This window comes from Python bivittatus, unplaced genomic scaffold (genome assembly GCF_059951505.1).
Source record: "Python bivittatus isolate LINGU-HERP-01145 unplaced genomic scaffold, Pbiv_v1 ctg000810_np1212, whole genome shotgun sequence".
Lineage (NCBI taxonomy): Eukaryota > Metazoa > Chordata > Lepidosauria > Squamata > Pythonidae > Python > Python bivittatus.
In genome coordinates, this window is record NW_028277111.1 from 1,217,933 (window position 1) to 1,245,495 (window position 27,563).

At 46.1% G+C, this 27,563-nt stretch overlaps 2 protein-coding genes across 3 annotated transcripts; one reads left to right on the plus strand and one right to left on the minus strand.

Moving 5' to 3' along the window:
- Positions 1-196: 196 nt before the first annotated feature.
- Positions 197-9,063, minus strand: LOC103053489 (uncharacterized). 2 transcript variants are annotated; one of them, XM_007441460.4, is made up of 2 exons: positions 8,985-9,063; positions 197-4,316 (listed from the first exon to the last, which is right to left on the minus strand). In XM_007441460.4, exons 1-2 carry the CDS (start codon positions 9,022-9,024, stop codon positions 3,328-3,330), a joined length of 1,029 nt encoding a protein of 342 aa, XP_007441522.2. In that variant the 5' UTR covers positions 9,025-9,063; the 3' UTR covers positions 197-3,327. The 2 variants fall into 2 exon arrangements, with proteins under 2 accessions (XP_007441522.2, XP_087985839.1); XM_088129713.1 differs by lacking the exon at positions 8,985-9,063 and adding an exon at positions 8,527-8,917.
- A 10,568-nt stretch (positions 9,064-19,631) lies between these two features.
- On the plus strand, positions 19,632-27,188 carry LOC103053022 (uncharacterized). Its single transcript, XM_007441458.4, has 3 exons — positions 19,632-22,529; positions 24,405-24,522; positions 25,194-27,188. The coding sequence occupies exons 1-3, from the start codon at positions 21,732-21,734 to the stop codon at positions 26,054-26,056; spliced, it is 1,779 nt and encodes a 592-aa protein (XP_007441520.1). The 5' UTR covers positions 19,632-21,731; the 3' UTR covers positions 26,057-27,188.
- Positions 27,189-27,563: the final 375 nt, after the last annotated feature.

Here is a 27,563-nt window from a genome sequence, read left to right on the forward strand (position 1 = left end):
TTGCATTCACTACCAACCCTATAAGATACCCCTCATACATGTGAACTGCAACTTCCAGAAATTTCAGCCAGCAAAAGTAACAATAGATCGGGAACGGTTGTAAGTGTGATGCATCCAGAGGAGAATCTGGAGAAGACCTTTCTAAGAATGGGATAAAATCACTTTTGAAGGGGTTAATGACAAGAAGGCAAGACTTCATTTTTTTAATCTTTTTTATTTCTCTGTGAAAAAAAAAAAATGAAAAGAATGTATACAAATGCAGAGCTCACAGACTATTCAGCTACTACTTACACGCTTGTATCATGCTGTGCCATTTTGATGGATATATGTTTAGGTTGGTTTACCTAACTTTAAAAAGAAAAAAATCTTATGCAAAGTAACATATGCAGACCACGTTTCTAAACAGTGCTGTAGGTAAGATTGCCAACAGACTGCTTGTCCACGTGTGGAAAGAATCAGCGTCTTAGAAATTATGCACTGGGACTTTGGAGATTGCCTAGAACAAGCCCCTGCCCAGTACAGGAATCCACCAGTACAGATAATCCTCAACTTATGACCACAATTGGGACTGGAACTTCTGATGCTAAGCAATGTGGTTGTTAAGTGAGTCGTGCCTGATTTTATGACTTGCCATGTTCGTTAAGCGAATCACATGGTCGTTAAGCAATTCCAGCTTCCCCCATTGGTTTTGCTTGTCAGAAGTTGGCTGGGAAGGTCGCAAATGGCAATCACATGACTCCAGGACACTGCAACCATTGTAAGTGTGAGCTAGCTGCCAAGCACCCAAATGTTGATCACATGACCACAGGGATGCTGCAACAGTCATAAGCGCGAGGACTGGTGGTCACCTGTTTCAGTGCCGTCATAACTCTGAATGGTCATTAAACAAATGGTCATAAGTCGAGGACTACCTGTATTGGTGGTCATACAGCCCATTTAATTGCCTTCAGTGAAGGAAAGATCACTGCCACCCAAGCCAGTCTCTTCCATTGTTGACAGCTTTTTGTGATACAGAAATTCTTTCCAATATAGAATCAGAATCTAAGAGTTAGAAGGGGACCCAGCGGTCATCTAGACCAACCTCTTCCCAGTGCAGGAATCAACCTGTTCAGCAAGTTCCTCACATCCCTGTGTAATTGGTGAGAAGGAATGTCCTTCTACTTTTGTACCATCAAGCTTTTTGCAGTCATAAGAGTGGTCACTATCCATTTTTGTCCTCATTTTCACACTCTTGGGATATACTTTGGTCATCCTTCTTTACCTCATTCTAATTTGGACAAAAAAGGGGCATTGATTGCATCTTAGATCCACTAATGGAGTCCTCAAACTTTTCAGCATCAGCTTCTGAATGGGATGTTGAGGGATGCACTCCCAAATGTGTTTTTTATTTCCTGTATTCCATTATTAAACATTCATTTCCCGCAACGCATAGATCTTTCCCAGCTTCATTTAGCTTTAGTTGCTCCCTGTCCAGTCCACATGATGCTGTTGATATTGACCACTTGGCAACTTTATGATGTGTGGACTTCAACTCCCAGAATTCCTCAGGCTGGCTGGGGAAGTCTGGGAGTTAAGTCCACACATCTGAAAGTTACCAGGTTTGAAAAACACTGGTGTAGATGAACCGCTGGAAAAACCCTCCAATTGGTAGCAAAGAGAAAACATTGGAACTTTTCCAAGCTGTTTTATTATAACTTCCATTCCTCACCTTATTTCCACATTTAACTCCTATTTTGGTAGAATTTATGCAAGTTCATCATACTCCTAGCATGCTTATTATGGAATAACATTCCCCAAATACTCCGAAGTTTAGTCTACTGTCTAAAGGTTAGTTAGGCACCAGATCACAAGTTGTCAAGCTCATAATGAGACAGAGCACTGATTCTCTGCATGGACTTTGGGAATTCCATTATTTCAGAGTTTTCCTCCAAACATTACAGATTAGGGAAAGGATCAGGAGCCTTTGGTCCATGAGCCAAATCTGGCACAAAAGACTTCCCCATTTGTCCCTCTAGGGCTGAAGTTCAGGCCTCTCCTCCAAATCCTGCCTCTCCCTGGTCCCTTTCTCTGCTTGGTTAGAACAGGAATGGGCAACATTTGAGGGTTCACAGGCTACAATTCAGACTCCTGGCCTTTCAAACAGCCACAGGAAACTGCTGGTGATGCTGTGATGTCACTGGAAGGGCCAGAGCTGAATTTTTCTCTTTCTTTCTTTCATAACCTTTTGGGGGATATGCAAAAATCTCCCTGAAATGGCACCACCAAAATCCAGCATTTTGCTGCCTAAAGACAGTAGCATAATGTAGACTTGATGGAGGCCACCAACTGGGAATTTGGCACCTACACGTTGCCTGCAAATGATTGATCCCTGAGTTATAGTCATGGATAGATCTGGCGCAGTCACTTCAGATCTCAGAAAGGGATTCTGGAGGTTGGAGTTTGGTGAGGGGTTGATATTAATTATTCCTGGGAAGCTATCTGACTATGTAATGGACAGAAGGAATAACCTTGAGGAACAGGAGGAAAAACTGCTACTAAGATAACAGTCAGATAAAAGAAACCTGAGTCCAAGCCAGAACTGTAATCTGAGAAAGTTTCTCAGACAAGAACCTCCCTAGTTCTTCCAAAGATAAAGGGAGGGAGAGGAAGCACATTCAGGCTTGCAAGATTCTGTTACAAGAAGTCTATAATAAAAGTAGTATTAGCCTGCCTGACTTTGGTTTCCTAGATTGGTCTACCTTGAAGGGCTGACACCAGATGAACAGACTAGTGGAGACCTTTCAAGGAATCTTGGGCACCATGATGCAGATGTTCCTCCACAAACACACCAATACATGGAACTTAACAAATGCTTTTTACCGTGTAAATGCCTTAAATGGCAATTGTTTCTTCACACATGTAACGAGATGAAGGAATGACCTTGAGGAACAGGAGGAGGAGCCGTAACCAAGACAATGGTCAGATAAAAGAAACCCAAGTCCAGGTCAGAACTATAACCTGAGAAAGTGTCTCAGACAAGAACCTCCCTAGTTCTCACAAAGATTAGTTCTCCCTCCTTTGAGAGAGGAGGGAAGCACATTCAAACTTGCAAAATCCTGTTACTGCAACCATATAATAAAAGTAGTATTAGCCTGCATGACTTTGGTTTCCTAGTCTGGTCTCCCTTGAAGGGCTGGCAGACTCACTACTCTAAGCTTGGAGACATATCCCATATTTTAAACCCCTACAACTAAAGCATTCTCGCTTCTTGTAAGCAATCTTCAAAGCCCTAAATGACCAGAACCTTCAAAGTAAGTTCTGCCCATCCAGTTCAGCATTTAGAAAAATTCAGATGGATGTTTCCCCATCTTTGTGGATTCTCTGATGTTTATGTAAGATTGAACTTCGGCTGAAACTCTTCCCGCATTCAGAACAGTGATATGGTTTCTCTCCTGTGTGACTCCTCTGATGCGAGATCAGGTGATCGCTCCGATGGAAGCCCTTCCCACACTCGGAGCATTTATATATTTTCTCCTCGGTGTGGATTCTCTGGTGTAAAGTTAAGTGTGGGCTCTGGCTGAAACACTTCCCGCATTCGAGACACTGATATGGTTTTTCTCCCGTGTGGATTCGCCGATGCAAAGTCAAGTGGGTGCTCTGATTGAAGCATTTCCCACACTCAGTGCACTGATACGGCTTCTCTCCCGTGTGGATCCTATGATGGGAAGTAAGGTGGGTGCTTTGGCTGAAACTCTGCCCACACTCCTGACATTTGTACGGCCTCTCGCCCGTGTGGATCGTGCGATGTATAGCAAGCTTCCGGCTGTGACTGAAGCTCTTGCCACACTCCAGACAGGTGAAAGGTTTCTCCCCTGTGTGGGTGATCTTGTGCAGGATGAAATAGGTGCTCTGGCTAAAACTTTTCCCACACTCCAAGCATTTGTAGCGCCTCTCTCCAGTGTGCATCCTTTGATGCTGAGAAAGGTGCCCGCTCTGCCTGAAGCCCTTGCCGCACTCCCGGCACTGATAGGGCCGTCTCTCCGTGTGGATCCTCTGGTGCACTTTCAGGCGGGATTTGGAACCAAAACTTTTCCCGCAGGTATGGCATTCGTTCTCTCTCTTCTCCTTTGCTACTTGTTGCTCGGCTGGGATTACCTGGCCAGCATCTTCACTGGCGATGGATATATTCCCCTGCTTTTCTGTTGCAGCCATTTTCCTTTCCTGACGTCTTTCTGAGTCATCTGGAACTCCTGGGGGTGCTTCTACCTCTTTGTGTTTGACTTCTACAGAGATTCCAGCTGCTTCCATTTCATTTTCTCTCCCCCACAGTCTTCCTACTGCGGCGGGATGGAAAAAGAAAACACCCAATTAATCATTCAAGCCAAGGGTAGGTGTAAGGCGACTATTCTGAACCACTAGACACATCTGGAACGTTGAAAAGATGTTGTGGGCACACTCATACAATGGCTGCCGTGGGGAGGCTTGCCCATTCCTACAATGGCTGCCGTGGGGAGGCTTGCCCATTCTCAAAATGGCTGCCAATGTGTCCATGGCAACCACAAAGCCCCTATTCACTAAAATGCAACCTCACCACCACCTTCATTTTTATCCTAGGCTTCCTCCAGAGTAAACTCCACCTTAATTATGCTAGGTAGAAGTTGTGCAGAAGCATTACTTTGGTAGTCTTTCAAGATTCTGTTACTTTACCTTCAGGATTAATATCAGTCCAGCATGTTTGGCAAACTCAGGAAACAAGATCCACTTGGATTTCTGGAGAGACCTTTACTGCTAGATCTTTATTGAAAGAGAATCTTGAATGCCTACCAAAGTTAATTCTCCAGATCAACTTATACCTAGCGTAATTGCTCTGATTCTCTTTCCTGCACTTCCCCATTCCTTGCCTCCAGAATCACTTCTGCAACAGCCCAGTTTCCTGCCTTAACCATCTTAAGCTGCCCTTACTGGGTCCCAAGGTCTGTTAGGCGTTTCACTATAGTCACCTTGAGCTCCTGAAGGAACAGTGTAATACTGTAGAAATCTAATATGCAATAAATACATTCAGTAAATCTAGCCCATCTTAGCCCAGCCTGTTGCTATTACTGATTTAATTTCTACCCCACCTTTCTACCTAGTTCTCCAAATCCAGCTTGTGACAACTAATGAGAGCTGAAGAATAGCCATCTTTCTCCCATTCTACACCAAAGTTTCTGGTTCAGAGTGGTTTAAGCAATTCAACTTTGATGCAATGCATGTCTACTTCCTCAAAGGCCACTAATGTCTGAAAGAGGAAAACGGCCCATGGAAGCTCCTCATCCTGGGCAAAGGTCCTGAAAGGAGAGATTCACAAATATGCCAAACTTGGGTATCTTTCAGCAAAACTGAATGGTTCTCAGTGCAAAATCACTGAGACAGAGGTTGGTTTGCCCAACACATTACATCAGAAACTCACCAGCCCCATTCCAGCTTGGCATGATGTACCGACCCTGAGTATAAGCTGAGTTTATGAATCATGCAAATTCAAGAAGCTGGACTGAGTAAGCAATGCTTCTCTTAACCATCAATGCATCGTGCATGATAATCCAAGAAGTGTAAAATTGTGTATCAAAACAATGCCCTTCAGAAGGAATACATCACTCTTGACAAGAACACTGAGCACCGTTTCTATCACACATTCTCATAGGCCAGCCCCCCACGCATATCTTCACATATGAACTTCCTGCAGTAGAAGGAATACAATACACTTCTATTGATGAACACTCAGACACATGTAGCTAAAAATGGCTGCCTAAATCCAATCACGGCTGGGCCCTATACAACATGATGCCAAAAGTGGGTATTCTGCATTCCTCCAGATGTTGCTGAATTGCACCTCCTAGCATCCCCACACCACTAGCCATGTTCCCTAGGAACTCTGGGAGTTGTAATTCAGCAACGTCTGGAGGAATGCAGGTTACTTACCTCTGTGCTAAACCAATTTGCTTAACCATGGTTTACTACCTAAACTATAATTGTCCAGATTCATAAAGTACATTAAGCCACAAACTCTGCTTTACAAACCAGTGTGTTCAGTTACCAAGCTAAACCAAAATGTTTTTATTTTTAATTTTTAAAACATATTTGTCTAAAACCTGCTTAACTTTACAAGTTAATGAAACATTATGGCCTGTTGCATAAGCTAGCTATATAAGGCAGACCATTGGAAAGAGCCTTAATTAATTAATTAATTAATCAATTAAGGTTAATTAACGTATTGTCGAAGGCTTTCACGGCCAGCATACGATGGCTGGTGTGGGTCTTCCGGGCTGTGTGGCCGTGGACTTGAAGTTTTGTTTCCTAACGTTTCGCCAGCACCTGTGACCGGCATCTTCAGAGTGCAGGAGCACAGACAGGAGCACAGTGCTCCAGCTCCAGCTCCTGCACTCTGAAGATGCCGGTCACAGGTGCTGGCGAAACGTTAGGAAACAAAACTTCAAGACCACGGCCACACAGCCCGGAAGACCCACACCAGCCAAGGTTAATTAACCTTATTTAACACGCAGTACAGTACTGGATTTACAAAGCAGGATGATACTAAAGCAGTGTTTCCCAACCTTGGCAATATTAAGATGGGTGGACTTCAACTCCCAGAATTCTCCAGCCAGCATGCAAGGGGACATCAACCCCCAGAACTTTCAAGCCAGCATGTATGTGGACCTAAACTTCCCATGCATGGCTCGGGAATTCTGGGAGTCGAACTCACACATTTTAAAATTGCCAAGGTTGAGAAACACTGTATTAAAGCATGCTGGAGAGAAAACCATCTTAAGTGGTTTTAAACTGGGAATGGATACATTAATGGAGGGCAGGTCTGTCGTGGGTTATCAGTCTAGAACGGTGTTTCTCAACCCTGGCAACTTTAAGATGTCTGAACTTCAACTCCCAGAATTCCCCAGCCAGCATTCCCCATGCTGGCTGGGGAATTCTGGGAGTTGAAGTCCAGACATCTTAAAGTTGCCAGGGTTGAGAAACACTGGTCTAGGAGTTATCTCTGGGTCGGGGGCAGGATCCCTCCAAATGTCAGCTGTATGGGAACAACAGCAGATGAGAGGGAAATCCCATCTCCTTCCTGGAGAAGGAGGCATCTTGTTGGCCATTGTGAGAAAGAAAAAATCGGACCAAGTTGGGCCTGATCCAGCGGGGTGGATCTCCTCCTACACGCTTCCAACGTGACGGAGCACTGCCCAGGCGCCTTCAATCTTTCCAGCAGGGGAGAAACCAACTCCACGAAAAGACTCTCTTCCCTTGCCAAATGGGAAGTTTCTCCCAATCTTTGCCCGCAATTTCTACTCAATGGACCTCAACCTGCCCTCTAAGCTGACCAGGTGCCCCCCATCATGTATGTCTTTGGTTTGCGTGCCCTTTGGTTCTAAAGGCAGCAAATCCAGTGGGACCGGGCAGGGGGGGGAGGATTACAGTCCAAAGCATCTAGCTGGCACTGAGGCCTACAGCCCCTGCCCAGCTCTACAGCCACTGAACGCGTCTTCTCCACCGGGAGCATGGCAGCCGCTTAGAAATGGGAAGGCTGCTAGGCCCGGTTCCTGTCATCTTCCCTCTGGGCCGCGCATCCCCACATGCTGGCCACGGAGTGACCAACTGTTTGGGACACTGTGATGGAATGGACATATGAAGGCCAGGCTCAGGGAGATAAGCGTGTTCTTAGTCCCCAACAGGAGCGTGGGAAGTTCAAGAAGATGAGGCTGGCACCTCCCTAAGGAATTCACGGTGTTGTGGCTGGCTGGCTTGGGAACTGGGGTCCAGTGTGGGGAGACTGATGTCAGGTTCAGCCCAAAGAACTCCAAGAGACAATGCAAATACCGTTCTGTTGCGTTTATTAGCTTCAACCTTAGGACAGAAATCTCCCCAGACTGAACCCCAGTTCCCAAGCCAGCCAGCCACAACACCGTGAATTCCTTAGGGAGGTGCCAGCCTCATCCTCTTGAACTTCCCACGCTCCTGCTGGGGGCTAAGAACACGCTTATCTCCCTGAGCCTGGCCTTCATATGTCCATTCCATCACAGACACATTTTTACCCGGTGCGAGAGAGGGCCAAATTACGCACGGAGTAGAGGGAAGGCTTCCCCACTTTATTTCTGTACAGAAATCCAAATCGAGCGTGCAAACGGGCATTGTCCAAAGCTGTTTATACATTTCCCTAAGCAGGGAACGTGCATCACAATTCTTACTGGCTGAAACAAACCCATGGGTGAATTACCTCCTGCACACGGGTGCTACAACTATGTACCCCATAATAAGCCCCGAGGGGGGCCCATGAGCATCTCCTGTTTACTCCTAAGGGTGTATTTTTTACTCTGATCATGAGGCAAAGGGTCCTGTAGTTCAACTTTCAACTAGTCCAGTATCTAATCAGACCAGAACAAGCAGGAGCAACACAGGAAATTCCTAACCCGACGGGGCCCCACAAACGCAAACAGCCCCCAGGACACAAACAGCCCGCCAGGCCCACACGCTTTTTTCCACTTCGCAGTTTAGGATTTGTCTCTCAGCCACCTGCTCGTCGATTAGGGCTACCCGATTAGGGTGCATTTCTCCAGGCGGCCGCGAGGGGGCGGCCAAAGAGGGTTTTCGGGCTGCCTTGACGGGTCGGGAGGCTGGAGCTTTGCAGCCCGACCGCCAGCCTCCACCGGACCCCCCCTCGCCTCTCCCAGCCACTGCTCCAGAAGAAAAGCATTTTGCTGTTGAATCCGCTTGACTAAAATCTGGAGGGAGTTCCCAGCGGCAGCGCGGGGCACCAGCCCTACCCTTCGATGAACGTCGGACGTGCCCTCCTTCCGCAACCCAAGAGCCCTTCCCGGACGGGGCTGCTGCTGCTGCTGCTGCTGCTGCCGCCCGCTGAACGCGGCTCTAAGTTCTGCAGAGCAACGCCGGCGCGCCTCCCTAGCAAGCCCGCTGGGAACTGCCCCCGGCTGTCCTCCCCCCCCGCAGCCCCCCAAAATTCCCCGACCTACCTTCCCCCCCATGAAAAGGAGGCGCAGGAAGTGACTTCATCGGTAGGGAGACCCTCCTTCCCCGTTTCCTGCAGCTTCTCTAGGGAGCCAGGCTTGCAGGGTTTAACCCTTCCTTCACATTTCCAGAGGAAGAGAGAAAGGAAAAATGAAAAGGCCGCCGCAGCTGAAGTCTGGAAGAGACCCTGGGGTTCGCCCCCAGCAAAACCCCACTCAGTGTCTTCCCTGAGTCATGTCACTGGGCCTTTTGCAAGACGGGGTCCGCAGTGCAACGTTCCGCCTTAAGTCGATATTTGTTTCTTTCGGGGTTTGTTAAAGACCTCCCAAATAATAGGAGTGTTAAGTTCAAGGGCCCCCACAAAGGACATACTTTGTCATGTTCTCTTACAGTTCAAGATATTGCATGGATTAATGTCACAGCAACACAACTTACTCCGCCTGAGACGCTTACTATGGGGTCTGATAAGCTGAGTCGCTACTCAGGGGTGTCTGTGGAGGTCCAAAAAGTCAAGATGGCAAACGCGATGATGCAATTGAAGACCCACCCCTTTTTTACCCCGCCCCAGCCCTGCAGACCCCCCTGTGTCTACTGATTTCCGTGGCTATATAAATTTAATAAATAAATACATGAGGATTAATCCTCATCCCTCCTGAAGGACGTTCAGGAGAGAAAGTTAATATGAAAGCCAAAGAAAACGGGTTTTTTTCTTCTTTCTTTATTTTTTATTTATGTTTCAAATTCGTCTCCGCCCATCTCACCGTGGGGTGACTCTTATGCTGAGAGAACTTAACAAAAGTGACGAGAAACACTCCGAAGAGTCATGATGGGAGTGGACATTGGGACTGAATAGCGAACCTGAGTCTGTGGAAGTTGAACCTGCATGTGAAGACATGCGTGGGAGGCTGGCCTATGAGAATCTGTGCATCTGTGATAGAAACGGTGCTCAGGGTTCTTGTCAAGAGTGATGTATTCCTTCCATAGTTATGTCCTTTATGACTTCCTTGTAACCCCCTTGCTTGTTTTTTTGTAACCTTTAAGCTTTAAATATAGCTATGCTGTTTTAATGCTTTCACTGTATCCTCAAAGATAAGAACGGTTGTATGATTTGTGATTTCCTTGAGCCTACAGCAGAGATGGGAGAGACCAGTTGTGGTCAGTCTGATAAGGGGCCAGGGCTGGGGCAACTGACAGGGCGTACAAGATCTATAAGCCTGTAATGTTATTCAACTGACAGAACAGACAAGATCGGTCTGATAAGGGGCCATGGCTTGGCCAATTGACAGGACAGACAAGATCCATAAGGCTGTAATGTTATTATCCTGATAGGGTAAGGGGAAGAGAGTTGGGGTTAAGATAAGTTTAAGATGGATAATGAGTAATAATTAATGTATAGCCAGAAGGATGTCCATCTTTGGTTGAAGTCACCTGACCTGGTGAAACAGATGTTTGTAAGAAGTTAACCGGTTTCTTTGTTTAAGCTGTCATGTGGATCCTGCGAAGAAAAAGTATATAAGCTATGTAAAATCTGTAATCAGGACTCTCTCCATTAGCTGGGGTTTATTTAGAGCTCTAAAATAAGGTGGATAAAAAGTTCACCTTGCACCAAGTCCCGAACCTGGTAATTAGGGTCAATTGGCTGGACCCAAACAGTAACATATTGAGATAAGAAGACTTTGATACCAAATGCCAACCCAGAAATCTTAAAACTTCATTTTCAGAAATCTTTGTTTACATCGATATAGGTCTTACTCAAGTGAGCACACCTGTGCAGCCTGGCAGGGGAGAAGTGGGCTGGCTGGGGAATTCTGGGAGTTCAAGTCCAGACATCTTAAAGTTGGTAAGATTGAGAAACACTGTGCTAGGGTGTGTTTCCGTGCAGGAGTTGTTTCAGTCTTTTTTTGAGTTTGACTGATATGGGTCATTAGCAAGGTCTAATGCAGAGATAACCAGGGGAAGATGGTTTCTGGGGGCTCTTGAGAGGTGTGTAAGAGTGCTAGTTACAAACAGACATCAGTTCTTCTAAGAAATGGTGACCCTCAGCTATGGCTGAAACAACCAAGATGACTTACGAGTTGTCCCTTTAGCACGCACCCTGCCTAATTCAACTAAGAGACCTTTTTTCTCATATGTATCCTGACACTTGTGATAATAATGTAAAGAGGAAAGGGGGATATTTCAAATTCTTCTTTGGAGTCCTTGGTGCTCTCTGAGCTGGGTGGTTTGCTTGCAGACGTTTCATTACCCAACGAGGTAATATCAGTGCGAGGGAGGGTAGGGTTTGCTCCCTGTTTATATACAGTAGCTTGCATAGGTGATCCGTTTCCTTTTTCTGATGTTCTGGATTGCTGCAGTATGTTTGTACTCATCTGAATAATGTTCTTACACAGCTCCTCTTGTGGGAGGTTGGGTTTGGTAATAGAGCACTTGGTTAGTGTGGGTTGTTTTTCGATAAATTTGTGTTTCTAATTTGCCATTGTTCCCTCTGCTGATGAGGATATCCAGGAAGAGTACCCTGTTGCTGTTTTCTTCTTCCTTGTGGATTTTATTCCTTTGAAGATGTTGTTGATGGCTTCATGTGTCTTCTCTAGTTGTTCCTTTTTATTACGATGGTGTTGCTTGCGTACCGGATCCATACTTTTGGTTGTATCTGTGGGAGTGTTATAGTTTCTAGATGCTGCATTATGGTCTCTGCTATGAGTCCTGAGAGTGGTGATCCCGTGGGTGTTCTTCTGATTTCTTGGTATATTTGTCCATCAAACTGAAAGTAGGTAGCGAAGCAGAGGCTGATGAGGTCCATGATTCTGGGTATTTCGATCTGGGTGTATTTGGCTAGGGCAGGTGTGTTGTGTAGTACTGCTGCTGTGGTTCTTTTGCTGGCTCTGGATCTATGGATGTAAAGAGTGCTGTGACATTGAATGAAACCATCATTTCATCTCCTTCTGTTTTTAGTTCTTTGATTTTATGGAGGCACCGTAGTGGGGTGTTGATAGAATATTCGCTCCCCTCTGTGAGATGTCCAACCTTTTTTGTAAGTTTGTTCACTATGTTGTATGTTGGGCTCTCCAGTAATGATACAATTAGGCAAAGAGGTATGTTGGGTTTCTGTATTTTTGGGCGACCATAGAAGTGTGGGAGGACAGGTCCGCTGCAAAGACGTCGCTCTCTGGAGAAAGCTCTGGTGCTGGGAAATGTGGAAGGAAAGAGAAGAAGAGGATGACCAGCAGCAAGGTGGATGAACTCAGTTATAGTGGTGATGGGGGCACCATTAGAAGACTTGACAGACAGATTGTCATGGAGAAGATCAATCTACTCTATGCGCTTGATGGGGACTGAATTTGATAGTGGACCTGAGTATGTGGAAGTTGTACCTGCATATGAAGACATGGGTGGGGGGGCTAGCATATGAGAATGTGTGCATCTGTGACAGAAACTGCGTTCAGTGTTCTTGTCAAGAGTGATATATTTCTTCCCAATGACATGCCCATGCAATTTCTAAAGATAGTCATGTACCTTATGACTTCCTTGTAACCCCCTTGCTTGTTTTTGTAGTCTTTTAGCTTTAAATATAGCTATACTATTTTAATGCTTTCATTGTATCCTTGAAGATAAGCACGGTTGTATGATTTATGTTTTCCTTGATCCTATAGAAGAGATGGGAGAGACCAGTTGTGGTCAGTCTGATAAGGGGCCATGGCTGGGGCAACTGACAGGACATACAAGATCTATATGCCTGTAATGTTATTATCCTGGTAGAGTAAGGGGAAGAGAGTTGGGGTTAAGATAAGTTTAAGATGGATAACAAGTAATAATTAATGTATAGCTGGAAGGATGTCTGTCTTTGGTTGAAGTCACCATGACCTGGTGAAACAGATGTTTATAAGAAGTTAACCGGTTTCTTTGTTTAAACTGTCACGTGGATCCTGTGAAGAAAAAGTATATAAGCTATGTAAAATCTGTAATCAGGACTCCCTCCTTTCGCTGGGAGTCTCCAACTTATTTAGAGCTCTGAAATAAAGTGGATAAAAAGTCTGATTTTCGTCTTGGTGTTCTGTTCACCTCACAGCAAGTGCCGAACCTGGTAATTAGGGTCAATTGGCTGGACCCAAACACGCTCACTAATTGACTTGATGGCACATATCTATATCAATGTGAAATTTGCTGCCTCTGTTCTGTTTCTGTTGCTTCTGTTCCCAGTCACTGCATTCTCTGACCTCCCTCCAAGGTAATAGGTGACAATACCGAACAGATTTAACACATCTTGGGGTTGCTCTTGGATTATGCCAGAATAAAGGGAGAAATATAGCTAAGAACAATTTAAGCCTGTCTCACTCATCGGAATGGGATGAAGACAGCATTCTGGGGATGTCACAGAAAAAAGAGATTGCCAGAGCATATTAGTACTCTTGTAGGGCCCATCCACAGGTCATGAAGATGACTCCAGCTGTGTTCATTTATTTATGTGAATCTGGTTGAAAATCTGTATATGATTGGTTTAATGTAACTAGTAAATGCTCAACCTTGATTCTGAATGCAGAAAAGGAACGGTATGTTGTCTCTTCATAACAAGGAGGCTATCTGGTCTTATTGGATCTGTGGAGGGTGTCTGGGAACTGCCCCTTGGTGCCCTCTGCTGGGACACCTGGCAGTAGATTTGGTTAAAAGGATTTGGATTGATTTAGATATGAAACTGCCAGGGACTCACAAACTGGAAGTTTATCAGTTTTCTTAAGGCCAAGACTAGCCACTGTGGAAAAAAACAGGACGATGAAAAAAAGCAAATGATAATATCCCTTTATTGTGATGTTTGAGGGCCAGTTTGGTGTAGTGGTTAAGGCGCCAGGCTAGAAACTGGAAGACTGTGAGTTCTGGTCCTGCCTTAACCATAAGGCCAGCTGGGTGACTCTGGGCCAGTCATGGTCTCTCTCAGCCCCAGGAAGAAGGAGGCGAGGGCAAACCACTTCCAAAAATCTTGCCATGAAAACTCAGAGACTAGAACAAGCAGTTGCCAGGAGTCAACCCACATTGTGCAGGGTGTAGTTTGAGACTTGCGTTGACTCTAACAGGGTCCAGCAGTTGTCAAGATTCAAAGCTGTTCCACGCTCACCAAGTCCCAAATTGGTTACATTTTGAAGACGCTGTGGTGTGATGGAGATCAGACTGAAATTCAGTTTTGCACAGTGGGGATGATGCATAAAGATAGCAAAGCTTTGGAACGTTTGAATTCTCCTCCCACAGATTTGTAACTACCCCAGTGGTTTTTCCAATCTCGTATCCTGCAAAGGTGCTGGGGAGGATGGGAACGATAGTCCACCCCCCAGGTTTGGAAAAGATGGAATGTGCTCCTGGTTGAGTAATTCAGGAGTGGGGAGTGGTGGCAATTTGCCTTTCAGAGTCTAGAGATGGCTTTTCCCCAAAAGTTATCTTTTCCCCACACACAGTTATTGACCATGCTTGCTAGAACGTATGGAAAGCGTAGTCCTAAAAGTTGTGTAGGGAGGGCGGGTCCATCGGCGAAGTGGCAAGGGAAGGGTTAACCTTCCCCAAAGCATTGAAAGGGCCGCTCTAGCCCTCTCTTCTCCACGTCTCCAGAGCCGACCAAAGCGGCGTGATCCCGCCTTTCTTCACTGATAGCCGGCGGCTAGAAAGTCTCGCCGCCGGTTCGGACTATCACCGAGAATCCTCAGGGTCCTAGAGCGCCCCGCCTGGAAAAAAAAGCGGAGCGGCCCAGACCGGATGTGACGAAGGGCCCTTGCGTTCTTTTCCCCCTACACCCTCCGCTCTGGGGCGTCTGTCGTCTCTTGCTCCCCCCGCTGCCAGGCGCTTGAAGCGGCGCTCCCTCCCTCCCTCCCTCCCTCCGAGGCCGAGTCGGGATTTGCGGCTCTTGCGGGCGGAAGAGGCCGGTGAGTCTCAGGGGCCTCCGGCAGGGCAGCGCGGGCAGGCCTCCCCATTGAAAGCCACGAGGAGGAGGAGGAGGATCTGCGGTAGCCCCCAGCAGGGCAGCCTCCTAGGCCTCGTCCGCACGTGGGAAGGGGCCAGAGCCAGACGGGCCTTTCTTCCCCTCTGCTAGGCCGCCCCGGTTGCGCTGAGGTCGCCGGGGGGATGCGGGGGCCGGAGCCCCAGGCCCCGGGTCGCCTCCGCTGCGCCACGAATCCAGCCCCCGGCGCTCGCCGCGAGCTCAGGCCATGCAAATAACGGGGCTGAGCGTGCCACGGCCCGGTCGGCCTCGGAGAAGCTCGCCGAGGGGCCACGGCCACGTCTTTTCCCTCCCCTCCTCCCTCCCCGGCCGTAACGGTCCCAAGGCGCCCGCCTTCCCCAGCCCGATTCCTTCCAGAGGGGTCGGAAGGCAACTGCCAGGATTTCCAGCCAGTGCACCCACAAACCATGTTAGCTGGGAATGCTGAGAGTTGTAGTCCCAGCACGGCTGGGGGCTCTGGGGGGCGCGCAGGTTTTCCACCTCTGCTTTAGAAAGTCCAGTGGTGCCGTAAGGCGGAGGGTCAGCAGAATTAACAGAAGGGCTCTGGGCTGTTGTATGTCTGCTTTTCTACGTTTTGGAGTAAGTCAAATAACACGCATTGCCATCGAAGAGCACAAGAGGAAAGAATATCTCTGATTATTTAACTGCACCGCTGGCCTTTTCAGCATCTTCTTCTGACAGCAGCCCAGCCAGAGGCTGTTGAGAAGCTAGCAAATGGGGTCATAAAGATGACATTCTTCCAGCACTAGGTGTAGCCTGTCTCCCACCCCTGACGTTCACAGGCCTGTTTTCTCTGACTTAGAAGTTTCCATTTATTTGCTGTAAATTTGCCAAATCTCTTTTTCCAGAAGCCATTATAAAGCCAGATATTTTTGCTTTAAAAATACATGATGTGAAGAGCCAGCATTTTTTTGTTCTTGTTTTAAGAGGTTTTATTTTACCATTCCAGACTAAAGCTGTTTTGAGATGGGTTACGGCTAGTATAAAGTTCTAAGTATTCTTAGAAAATAAAAGCAATATTTTTTTTAAAAAGGAGCTCCTAATCCTGATCAAGTAAAACAAACCATTTAAAAACCACTTAAAAACAGAATATTAACTGTTTTAAAAGCCCTCCGAGAGGGAGAAATATTTAAGACATGAGGAGGAACCATATATATTTTCTTTGTTCCATAGATGTGGAGACACTCTTTTGTCTGTCCTGAATCTTTTATTCGTTTTTTTTATAACCCTGAACTAAAGAGAAGAAGATACTTTGTTTCTCCATCTGATGAGAAACTTTCATCCATAGCCCAATCCTAACACTATATTTTCTAAATTAAAATGCCCCAGCTGGCATGATATGAAGTAACTTAATTTTCTGAATATTTTGCATTCTATGAGTAAGCGTTACTCCTGTTGATGTCAACATCAACAGACTAATAGCAGAAAGAACCAGGAATCTTTTTCTTTTTGTTGTTTGTTTCTTTTAAAGTGAGCCAGTTCTTTTCAGAGGCACTATATTTGCTGTTTTTTAATTCTGGCTTTATGCAGTCCAGCCCTGATGAAGTGTTCAGGAGATTTCAGATTGTGCCATTTTGATTTGCCTTTAAAAAAAAAAAATTACCCTATAGCGGACTTTATAGTGTTTTTTTAAATAACATCCTACAGTGAATTTTAATTATTTCCCAGAGTTTTAGCTTATTTAACATATTCATAAGGCAATCAATCTTATTAGCCCTAGGCAGTTTACAAACATGTTAATAAAGATCAATCTATCAGAAAAAGCCGGCAGCATAAGGCCTGGTTAAAAAAATGATCTCTTTAGCTCCCTTCTAAACTATAAGAAAAAGGCAGCCAGTTTTCACTTCAGTGGAAGGATGGGGCTACCACAAAAAGGGCAGAATGCAGAAGTTAATTTGGATCTCATTTTGACTGATATTTTTTAAAGAAAGCCTTCATCCTTTTAACAGCATTTTTTCATATGGATATAACTTCCTGATTCTCTCCATTGTTTCAGAACACAGATTTGATCATTTATGTGTGGTGTGGAAAAATCCAGAAGCAAAAGAAGGGAAAAATCTGTAAAGTTTGATGTTAAAATCCATGGTTTATAAACATAACATTGCTTATTATAACAAATAAGAATGCATGTCTAAAGAGTTTGATCCACTGCCATATAAGCCTTTCTAAAAGACCAGTCTGTACCAATCTGGGGTATTTTCAGGGCTTGTTTGCCACTCCAATGAAAACAAACTGTTCTGGGTTTAAATGCATAATTTTAGAGTGGAAAGGAAGCCAAGTCATGTGTCTAAATAAGATTAATCTTAAGCAATATTCTTATCCAAGTTTGCACCTTCCAGATATATTGAACAAAATTCCTATTATTTCCAGCCAGCACAACTACCTGCGAGAGATGGTTGTATCAGGTGAATTAAGGGATGTCACCCTAATACCTTGGGGAAAAAATCTTGCTCTAAGCAATGCTCCTAATTCTTTAGCAAACAATGGCTCCTAAAGTGGTTTATAAAAATCAGTACTATCACAGAGAGGCTTAAAACTTAATCTTTAATCTTAAAATTAAGCTGTAAGGTTTAACATTCAAGAGGGAAGATAGAAAAGGGAGAAACAATAGGAACAAAAAACAAAACAAAAAAGAAACACCGAAGTTGACTATCAAGTCTTAGTGTACAAGCTGAAAGAAACAGTTTAGGAACCCGAGATGAATAGTTCTCGATGAAGTAACTAACTGTTTAGGAAGCTGCTGTTTCAGCAGAGACAATAAAACAGACCTGCTTTACTTCTCTTTTCCCTTCCTGCTTTGCATAAAATAAATAACCTGATAAAATAATGTCACTATTATTATGATTTGGAATAGTTTTCAGAACCTCAAGTCAGAAATGGTTTGAGTGAAAGAGTCCCTGGAGGTAATTTAACCCAATTTTCCTTTTTTAAAAAAATTTAATGGTTAAGTAGCACAGATTACTTTGAAAAATCCTCAGTGCTGTTGCAAGGCAATCTATTCTGTTCCCACGTAGGGAGAACAATCAGTTCTGCCTTATAGGATCAATAAAGGGGGATGTTGAATGCCTGAAATTGAGGCCAGCTCCTAAATTTAGCTTAACTTCATTTTACGAATAGATTGATAATTTTCTTTTGCATTAATGCATGAGAGAACTCAGGGGAGGGCAACGAAAATGATATAAGGACTTGAGCATGTGACCTGGGAGGAAATTGAGGTGTTTGGTCTGGAGAGAAAAAAGACATGATAGTTGTATTCAGGTACATAAAGGGAAGCTACGGGGAAGATAGGAACTGTTTTGCACTAGAATCAGAAATAACATGAATAAGTTGCAGCTATTCATATTGTCAGACTAAGTGGTGACTCCAAACTCTGTGATTCTGATAATGTTTTCTCTCTGCACACTTGTCCCCCCACCCAACAGTCCACCCAGTCGGATAACTTGATCCAGGGATGATGGCAGGCGTTCAGCGCTGGCCTTCCTTCTCTTTTTGATCCGCTCTGCATTTTGTTTCTCTCTCTCTCTGCATGCTCTTTGAACACTTTGTCAGTGTTGGTGCGTCCCTTGTGCTTCCAGAAATTCCAGCTTCTTCTTTTTCCAGCCAATCCAGGGCAGGGATTTGTGAACATTAAAGCATCATGGTTTTTTCCTCCCCCCCTGGCTTTTTTTTTTCTTTTTAAAAAATCTTCACACTTCCCTTCCTAAAGGTCTGTTAAACGGGTGTGCCGTTTGCACGTGCATAAAAGCATCCATGAGGCCTCCACATCTCACACCCCCATTTCCCAGCAATCTGCCAGTGATTTGTCCACCAGCCCGTCCAGCCAGTCTTCCTGCCCTACAACTGCCAAGGTTCACAGGACACCCCTCCCTCTTCTTCAAATCCACACTGATCTTCCCACCTGCTAGATCTTCATTGGAAAGCTACACGATGATTTCCCTAAAAGTTTCCCCATCCTTGTGCTCTGCCTTTGGGATTTCTTTAGCCCCCCCACCCCCGGTGGGCCTGCATCCCATCCCCCCATATAGGAATTCCAGGCCTAGAGTTATTTCTTATCACTTCTCCATCCTCGGTCTTTGTTTCTTCTGTATTGGTTTTGCCTCCCCGTTTCTGAGTCAAAAATCACCCACTTTGGAACTTTTGCACCCACTTTGGAACTTTTGCACCCACCATGTTTCTTTTGCCATCCAGCTTGAGTGTTTTACTTTCATTTTTCACTTCTGTGCATGGGACGTGTGCTTTGCGTTCTAGGATTCAGTGCATTTATACCGTTTATAATACAAGTTAATATACTGGGTCATTCATTGTATACAGTGAATGGGAATAGGTATGGGAATTGTTACATACAATTACTGTTTTGGAGCTGGAGAACTTCGGTGTAACAATCCCATGGTTACATTAGACATTGCAATGATACACTGCCCCGGTGCGTAAATATTTCCTTTTGTATTCTTGTTTCAAACATTTGGTATGCGATGAAGTGTTTGCAACTTTATGTCACTTGCTCAAGGTTTCTCAGAAGACATCCTTTTCTAGCCATGGAGTAGAAGTCTTTCCCAGAGTCTATACCAGTGTTTCTCAACCGTGGCGACGTTAAGATGTGTGGACTTCAACTCCCAGCATTCCCCCCCAGCATGGCTGGCTGGGGAATGCTGGGAGTTGAAGTCCACACATCTTAAAGTCGCCACGGTTGAGAAACACTGGTCTATACAGTAACCAGTTCTTTTAAAAAAGGAATTACAATCTGTCCAGAAAGGGGTGGGTAGGAGGCAGAGGAGGCTACCCACATATCAGAGATGCAGTCCCATAAGTAAGAGGGCCACCATCTCAAAGTCTGCCTCCTGTATTTACCAGCCTAATTAACAAAAACTTCAGGTAACAAAGTGATTTAGTCTCTGGTTTTGGTTTGTATGGGATCATACTGAGTGCACAAATATTGGTTATGATTACTGGGGATGATATGAGCTGTAGTCAGATCAGGAGACCTCGGGCTGCGAAGACCAATGTCTGCTCAGTTGCCCATTCTGAAAGAGCATTTAAGTTTTAATTGTCTCTCCTCCTGGCTAGTTTATGACAAGAATCCAGTAGTAAAAATATACTGAATGTTAAAGGATGTTTTATTGTATTTATTTTAATTTATTAATCAAATTTATATGGCTGCCCGTCTCACAAAAAGTGACTCTGGGTGGTGTAAAAAAAATGTTTTGTGCATTTGCTTGGTTAAATGTGTTACTGTCACCTTAAGATCTTCAGTCACAATCTAGCTGTTGTAACATCTGGTAAATAGGTCATCTTACCTATTATTTGGATACTCAAGGTTTTTTATTTTTATATATATATTAAATAAATAAATAAATAAATAAATAATTCCCCTCTCACCCCTATGGGTGGTACGTGTCTTCCTCAATCTTGGGTCCTCTGCCAGAGGCCTGGGAGTTTGAGGGTTCTGCGCAGTATCTTAGCTGTTCCTAGCACTGCACTCTTCTGCACAGAGAGCTCTGATGTTGCTCCTGGGATCTGTTGGAGTCCCTCGCCCAGCTTAGGAGTCACGGCCCGGAGGGCTCCTACCACCACTGGGACCACTTTGGCCTTTATTTCCCACATCCTCTCTATTTCCTTCTTCAGGCCCTGGTACAGTGGTACCTCGGTTCACGAACGTAATTCGTTCCGCGACTCTGGTCGCGACCCGAATCAAATTTTCCCATAAGGTTCAATGTAAATACGGTTAATCCGTTCTGACCCCTTCCAATTTGGTCGCCAACCGATTTTGGTTGCGACCCGAATCAAATTTTCCCATAAGGTTCAATGTAATTACGGTTAATCCGTTCTGAACCATTTTTTTTTTTTTTTTTTTAAACCACAAAATATGACACAAAGTACAGCACTAAGAGAGAGGACGCTAACCTTGCTCGACATGACTTCTGGCGTGGAGGACAGGAAGGCGGGTGGGGAGGCGGTTATTGCTTGGAGGGAGAGTCCCCCTCCCTACAGGAAGCCATGACCACATGTCACGGGAGGGAAAATGGCCGCGGATCCTGTTTGTCACCCGATCCAGCGTTCGCGAATGGAAGCAAAATTTTGCGAACGGAGCTGTTCGTGACCCGAATTGGTCGTGAACAGAAGCATTCGTGACCCTCCCTCCCCCCACTCTCTCTCATCGTGTGCAACAGGCTGAGCTAAGAGATAGTGACTGGCCCAAGGGCACATAGTGAGTCCATGGTTAAATGGTGGTTTAATGCCAGTTTCATGGTTCTACGCCAATGCTCTAAACATGGTTGTTTAACCGTTTTCCATTATGGGACCCAAATTTTGAGATGGGGGAGGGTTGCCTTGCCTGCATGGGTGGGAGACACAAAGAGATGCTTTAAGTCTCTGCAAGCTGTTAAAACCCAGCCCCCAAATAAATTTTTTAAAAAAGTTGGCCCTGCCTATTCTGCAGGGCTTCGGGGGTCCCAGTGAAGCTCAGTCCTGCTGTAATCAGTACAGTACACTGGCTCCAAATTTAATTTATAGCGTTATAGTATTGGATTTCTTCCTTCCTTCCTTCCTTCCTTCCTTCCTTCCTTCCTTCCTTCCTTCCTTCCTTCCTTCCTTCCTTCCTTCCTTCCTTCCTTCCTTCCTTCCTTCTTCTTTTTTTTTAATTTTCCTCCAGGCAGAAACACTTCCTTGCTCGCCAGTCTCCAACTCTGCGACCAGCATCACTGAGAAACATTGACTTGGCTGTCTGGAGGGTTTCCTAGGAACATTCCTGTCCCAGCCTTGGCATTAAGAAGCGACAATGGCAGCAGAGCACAGAAACCCAGCAGGCTTGGATCTCCAGCTGGATGCTGATTTGGAGGATGGTGTGAAAATCGAGGTGCAGGAAGAAGCCGAATCTGAACCCGAGAAGGAGGTGGCTGAAAGCCCCCTGGGGACCCACCCTGAGAGCGTGAAGGAATCCCCAGAAGGCATCGCAGCAGAAGCCATTAAGCAGGAGCCCGAGGCCGAACCAGAAGAATGTTGTTTGGAAGTGGAGGAAGAGAAGTTTATGATGGGCAAACAGTCCCCTGCTTCCGAGCCAGGAAATGAGCAGCTGCTGAAGGCAGAAGCAAGTGACCATTCAGGGGCCGAGCTCTCTCCCCTGGAGGAAATGTCCGACCTCGGGCCGCAGCGCAGGCGGAACAGGGTGATCCAGCCTCTCTTGCACATTGGCGAAGAAACCCAGCAGTCTGTCAACAGCGCCTCTGTGAAAGACAAAACCGAGTTCATAGAGGTGGGGGAGGAGGGTCTCGAGGTGACGGCCGCCAGCCTGGACATTGAGCGCCAGTGTTTCAGGCAGTTCTGCTACCAGGATGCTGAGGGGCCCCGCGAGGTCTGCGGCATGCTCTGGAAGCTCTGCCATCGCTGGCTGCAGCCGGAGCGGCGCTCCAAAAGCCAGATCCTGGAGCTGGTGATCCTGGAGCAGTTCCTGTCCATCCTGCCAGAGGAAATGCAGAATTGGGTCAGAGCTGGGCATCCAGAAACTTGCTTTCAGGCCGTTGGCCTGGCCGAGGATTTCCTGGGGAGGCAGCAAGGGACTGAACGGCGGGAACGGCAGGTGAGAAGACAGCTTGGGGTCCTGGGATGGATAAATGATGGAACAGAGCCTCAGCAAGTGACATCAAGTATGGCAACCTAAACTTAGTTGGAGAGAAGCAACAGGTTACAGCAGTGTTTCTCAACCTTGGCAGCTTGAAGATGTGTGGACTTCAACTCCCAGAATTCCCCAGCCAGCCATGCATCTCCACACATCTTCAAGCAGCCAAGGTTGAGAAACACTGATCTAGGCTACCATAACAGAACCTTGAAAGCCTGACAGCATTTCTCTTTCCCTTCCTCTTATATCTAAGAGAGTCAAGGTGGCCAATATCACCCCCCTCCTGTTCCTCTGGGCAAAGTTGATGTTTTTATAGTGGCTACTACAGACCTTCCTCAAAGCTATTTTCATATTCCTCTATGCCTGAGTGTTCAGTTTAGAAGTGTGCATGCAGGTACGGAAAAAAGAATAAGCAGGTTTGGAAGAGGGCGTCTTTCAGTGGCCGTAAATCTTCCTGAGCGTTTTGGCTGCCATTTTGAGAATAGGAAAGACCTTTTCTCGGCAGCCATTTTGTACAGGTTCCCATACCATGCTTTCAAATTCCACATGGGCACTAAGGCTAAAAATGTTTGCTCACCCTCAGTCAGGAAGGTCTGGTCTCTCCAGAATGTTTGGAATTTATATAGAATGACAGGAACGGAAGATTAATGCACTGTAGGCTGGGAAGGATACCGCTAAGTTCAGGGCCGTGGGTAGCGAGTTTTGAGGGCTTCCTTCAGAAAATGAGAAGAAACCCAACGCTGAATGTTTCAAACAGCAGGTTTGAATCAGGGTGGGGGCAGGCCTAGAAAACTATGGGCTGGTTCTGCTGTCTTGTTTTGGAAACCTTGGTGGAAAATGTTCCTAAAGATGAAACAAATGAGCAGATGAAAGGAGAGATTTGGATGAAGAAGAATTAGTTTCCTTTCTGTAAAGGTAAGGTCTGCCTTCCCAATATCTTAGTATTCTTTGCATGTGGGCTTTTGGAAGGGTGCCTGAAGGAAAATAGAGGGACTCGGTTTTGAGAGGAGCTGCGCCCAGTGAAATCCCCTTCCAGTAGGAGAGGGTGGCAGAGCTCCTGCTTTGCCTGCAGAGTCCATGGCTCCTTCCTGGCAAGAGAAAAGCCCTTCTGAGATGCTGGAGAATGGCTACCAACCTGGAGGAAGCCTTGCTAGATGGGAATCCTTGGAGCATGTCTGGATGGACGCAGAGATAAGACAACCCTGAATCACTCAGGCTAATACTCCGTTTTGCTTTCTTGTTCCAACCTTTGAGGAAGGTCCACAACTCAGCAGTAGAATGGAGGCTTTGCCCATCAAAGATTGCCAGTCGGTCCTTGCCATCTTCTAGCGTGGAGGGGGGCCCTTGTCTAACATCTCAAAAGAAGGATAAGGAAAATGATGCCATCCAGATGTTCCTGAACTCCAGCCCTAAGCCTGGATTGTGCTATCTGAAGCTTCCTGGAGTTTAGCAGCCTCTGGGGGGTCCTATTACCCACCCAGCCATAGAGATACTAGACAGTACAGATACTACATGCAGGGCCAGTGTTTCTCAACCTTGGCAACTTTAGGATGTGTGGACTTCAACTCCCAGAATTCCCCAGCCAGCCTTGCTGGCTGGGGAATTCTGGGAGTTGGTCTACACATCTTAAGGTTGCCAGGGTTGAGAAACACTGCACTAGACAGTAGAATAAACACAGTATCCAGGATATGCAGGTCTCCAATGTATCTATTTTCCCATTTAAGTACATATTTGAGGATTGGCTGTACAGCTAGGCTGGCCAGAAGAGCCAGATCCTTGTTACTTCTCACTCATTCCTTTTGTTACTCTTGCTGTTGGGTCTTGCTGCTTTTTTAGAGTCTATGGCCCTTCAAAGAGGCAACCGTTGATTTCCATGGGTCCGAGGGAACACCGATGGAGTCCAGTGAATGGCCGATGTTCAGAGAGAACAAAGAAGAGGATGTCCCTTTACTGGGTAAGGATTTCCCAGCTTTCCAGCCGAAAACCGCCGGGAAAAGGTTGAAAAACTAGCATGAAAGGCAGAACTCTTCCCCAAACCTCCTAGTCAGTCCAGTGATGTCATGACATTGCTGCTCCAGTCGCTTTGCTAAAAACAAAAAACTCCCCTCTTGAGCCTCCAAAACATTGACTGCCTTGCTGGAGGGTTATGAAGCCCAATCTCCATGTAAAATCGCTTTGATGCCATCCCTCTGTTTGAGTTGCCATGTAGTCAGCATTCAGTTTTGGTAAGAGGCCAGCAGCAAGCTGGTTAGATTTTCCAGAGCTGCCCCTTGCACTCTGAGCCCCTGGGAAAAGATCCTGGCATCTCCCAATTGCAAAAAGCCTTGGGCTGGGGCTGCCAGTGGTCCGACTCCAGTTTGTGCCTTTCCCTGGGCAGCCTCCTGTCTCCCTGGCAGAGAGAAACACCACCTTGTAAGGCCCCTCTCCTTATTTCAGCAGCCAATGAGAGGCCCCTTTGGAAAGTGAAGAATCTCCCCCCAAATCCTGGGAGAGTTGAACTGCCTTGGGTGCTCTCTGGAAGAGCAGAGCAGAATGCACCCCGGGATCATGAACAGAAAGGCATGCCCAAGAATCAATCCCAAACTGGCCTGGGTAAAGTAGCAGGCAAATCCGTTTCTTTTCCAGCTTCGGTGGAGAACCCGTACACATGCTGGGACTGCGGAGAGAGCTTCTCCGGGATAGACGTGTTGGTGGCCCATCAGAGTATCCACACAGGAGAGAAACCCTTCATTTGCTCCAAATGCGGGCAGAGCTTCAGGCAGCGTTCGCAACTTACCGCGCATGAAAAAAGCCATGTGCCAAAGAAAGCGTTCCCTTGCCCGGACTGCGAACAGAGCTTTAACAAGAAAAGTGGGCTCTTGGCTCACCAGAGGACACACACGGGAGAGAAGCCTTATCACTGCGTAGACTGCGGGCAGAGCTTTGCCCACAAGTTCGACGTTATCCGGCACCAGCGTATCCACACGGGAGAAAAACCGCACGAGTGTCCCGTTTGTGGGAAAAGCTTCCGGAACACCTCAGCTTACCATGTCCACATGAGGATCCACACCGAAGAGAAGCCGTACCCCTGCTCGGTTTGCGGAAAGAGCTTCCGGCACCGGGCGAATGTCATTGTGCACGAGAGGATCCACACGGGAGAAAAACCGTATGTCTGCGTGGAATGTGGGAAGAGCTTTGGCGACGCCTCTTCCCTTAGGAAACACAGAAGATCCCACACCGGAGAGAGACCGTACCACTGTGCAGAGTGTGGGAAAAGTTTTTCTCAGAACGCCGGGCTGGTTCAGCATGAGAAAATCCATACAGGAGAAAAGCCCTACCAGTGCCCCGAATGTCCCAAAAGTTTCCGGGACAAATCGGCTTTCGTCGCGCACCAGAGGACCCACACGAAGGAGACTCCGTACCGCTGCATGGTCTGCGGCAAATGCTTCGGCCATCGCTCCAACCTCCATAAGCACGAAAAAATCCACGCCCGGAGGCAGATGGTATAAGTACTGATGGAAAGCACTTCGTTCAGAAACCAAAACTCCTTGTGCATGAAAAGACTCGTTTGAATGAGAAAGCATAAAATGCTTCTCCCACCTTAATCATTTTCGTTTTTCCACCAGGAAAGAACGACATGCTTCATATCTCCTCGGTTAGTTCCAGGGCTGTGTAACTTAACAGGCTGCCGGAACAAAACAGAAATCTTTTCTTTAGGGAGGTCGATTGATCGTATGAAGGTGAATATGACTGATTGTCTTTATTACCATCATTGCTTTTTTTTTTCCTTTCCTTTTTCTTACTTCTTAGATTTTTTTTTTAATTGGATTATATTTTAAGTGAGTTGATTTAATGAATAGCACTACTCACGTTTTGAATGCATGTACGCTATAACCAGTTTAATGTGAGCATTTTGGTTAGCTCTGGTTCTGACCAAGGTTGTCCCATAGTAGCGTTCAGTGTAATAGAAACTGTTGGGGGGCTCTTGCTCTTTTTGACCCCCCTCCCGAGGAACATGGTGTTGATTTGGAGCCTGGCATTTGGGAGGCGGGGGGTGCAGTATGGACATTGAAGAGAGCAGGTTTTTGGTCATGGAATGGAATTGAATTTGGTTCCATCCTAAAGTGCTGTCCCCTATTAGGAAAATGGTACATGTCCAGTGGAGGTGTATCTGGCGGCTACTACAAATGTCTGTGGCCCAGATGCACATTAATTTGGTATCAGGAGGAGGCCTGTTGGAAACATCATGTCAGGGGCCTACCAGAGCAAGCCTGTCTGTCCCCTTTGGTTTCTTGCTTTGGCAAGGATGAATGAGCTGACTCTCTCTAGGAGGGTTCAGCCAGCCCGTTCTTGCCAGCTTCTGATTGGTGGGGTTCCCACTTCCTTTCAGTCCTCCTTACTCCCCTCCACTCCCCCTTTACCACAAGGTAATAGGTATTTTTATTCTCTTTCTCTCTCTGTCTTTGGCTTAACGCACATGGAGATCCATGCTGTCAGATGCAAGTTAATGGACCTTGGCTTATAGTGACTCAGTATAGGCATTGTAGAAGCTACTTTATTTAATCATTCTTTTATACTGCACCCTGCTTTATTTCTCTTCAAATCTCTTTCGTCCAAGTTTAATAAAGTCTTTCTAAATTAGATTTTGGTGTCAACAGCCTAATTTGAAGTACCAGGGGCAATTAGTTCTCATGTGCTCCCTGGGTGCCCTGTGGTCTGTGAAGTCCATCTGAGGTGGCCTGCAGGAAGGCTGAGGAAAAGTTCAGGATCCCACCTCTTAGCCCTGCATTTATGTTTGTTTCATGTTCTGGTGGCAGAGTTCCAGCTGGTCTGTGTCAAGGGTAGAAGATTCAGCAGAGCTGTTGCTCACCTTGGGGATCCTGGGGGTGGACCAAAGAGGGAGGTTGGAGGAGGTTGTCCCCGCTGAAAGCTCGTGTTTCCCTAATAAGTCCCTGGTTTGGTGGTAATATTAGTGCTGAAGAAAACAGTGTTAGGAATATGAGATACATATGAATC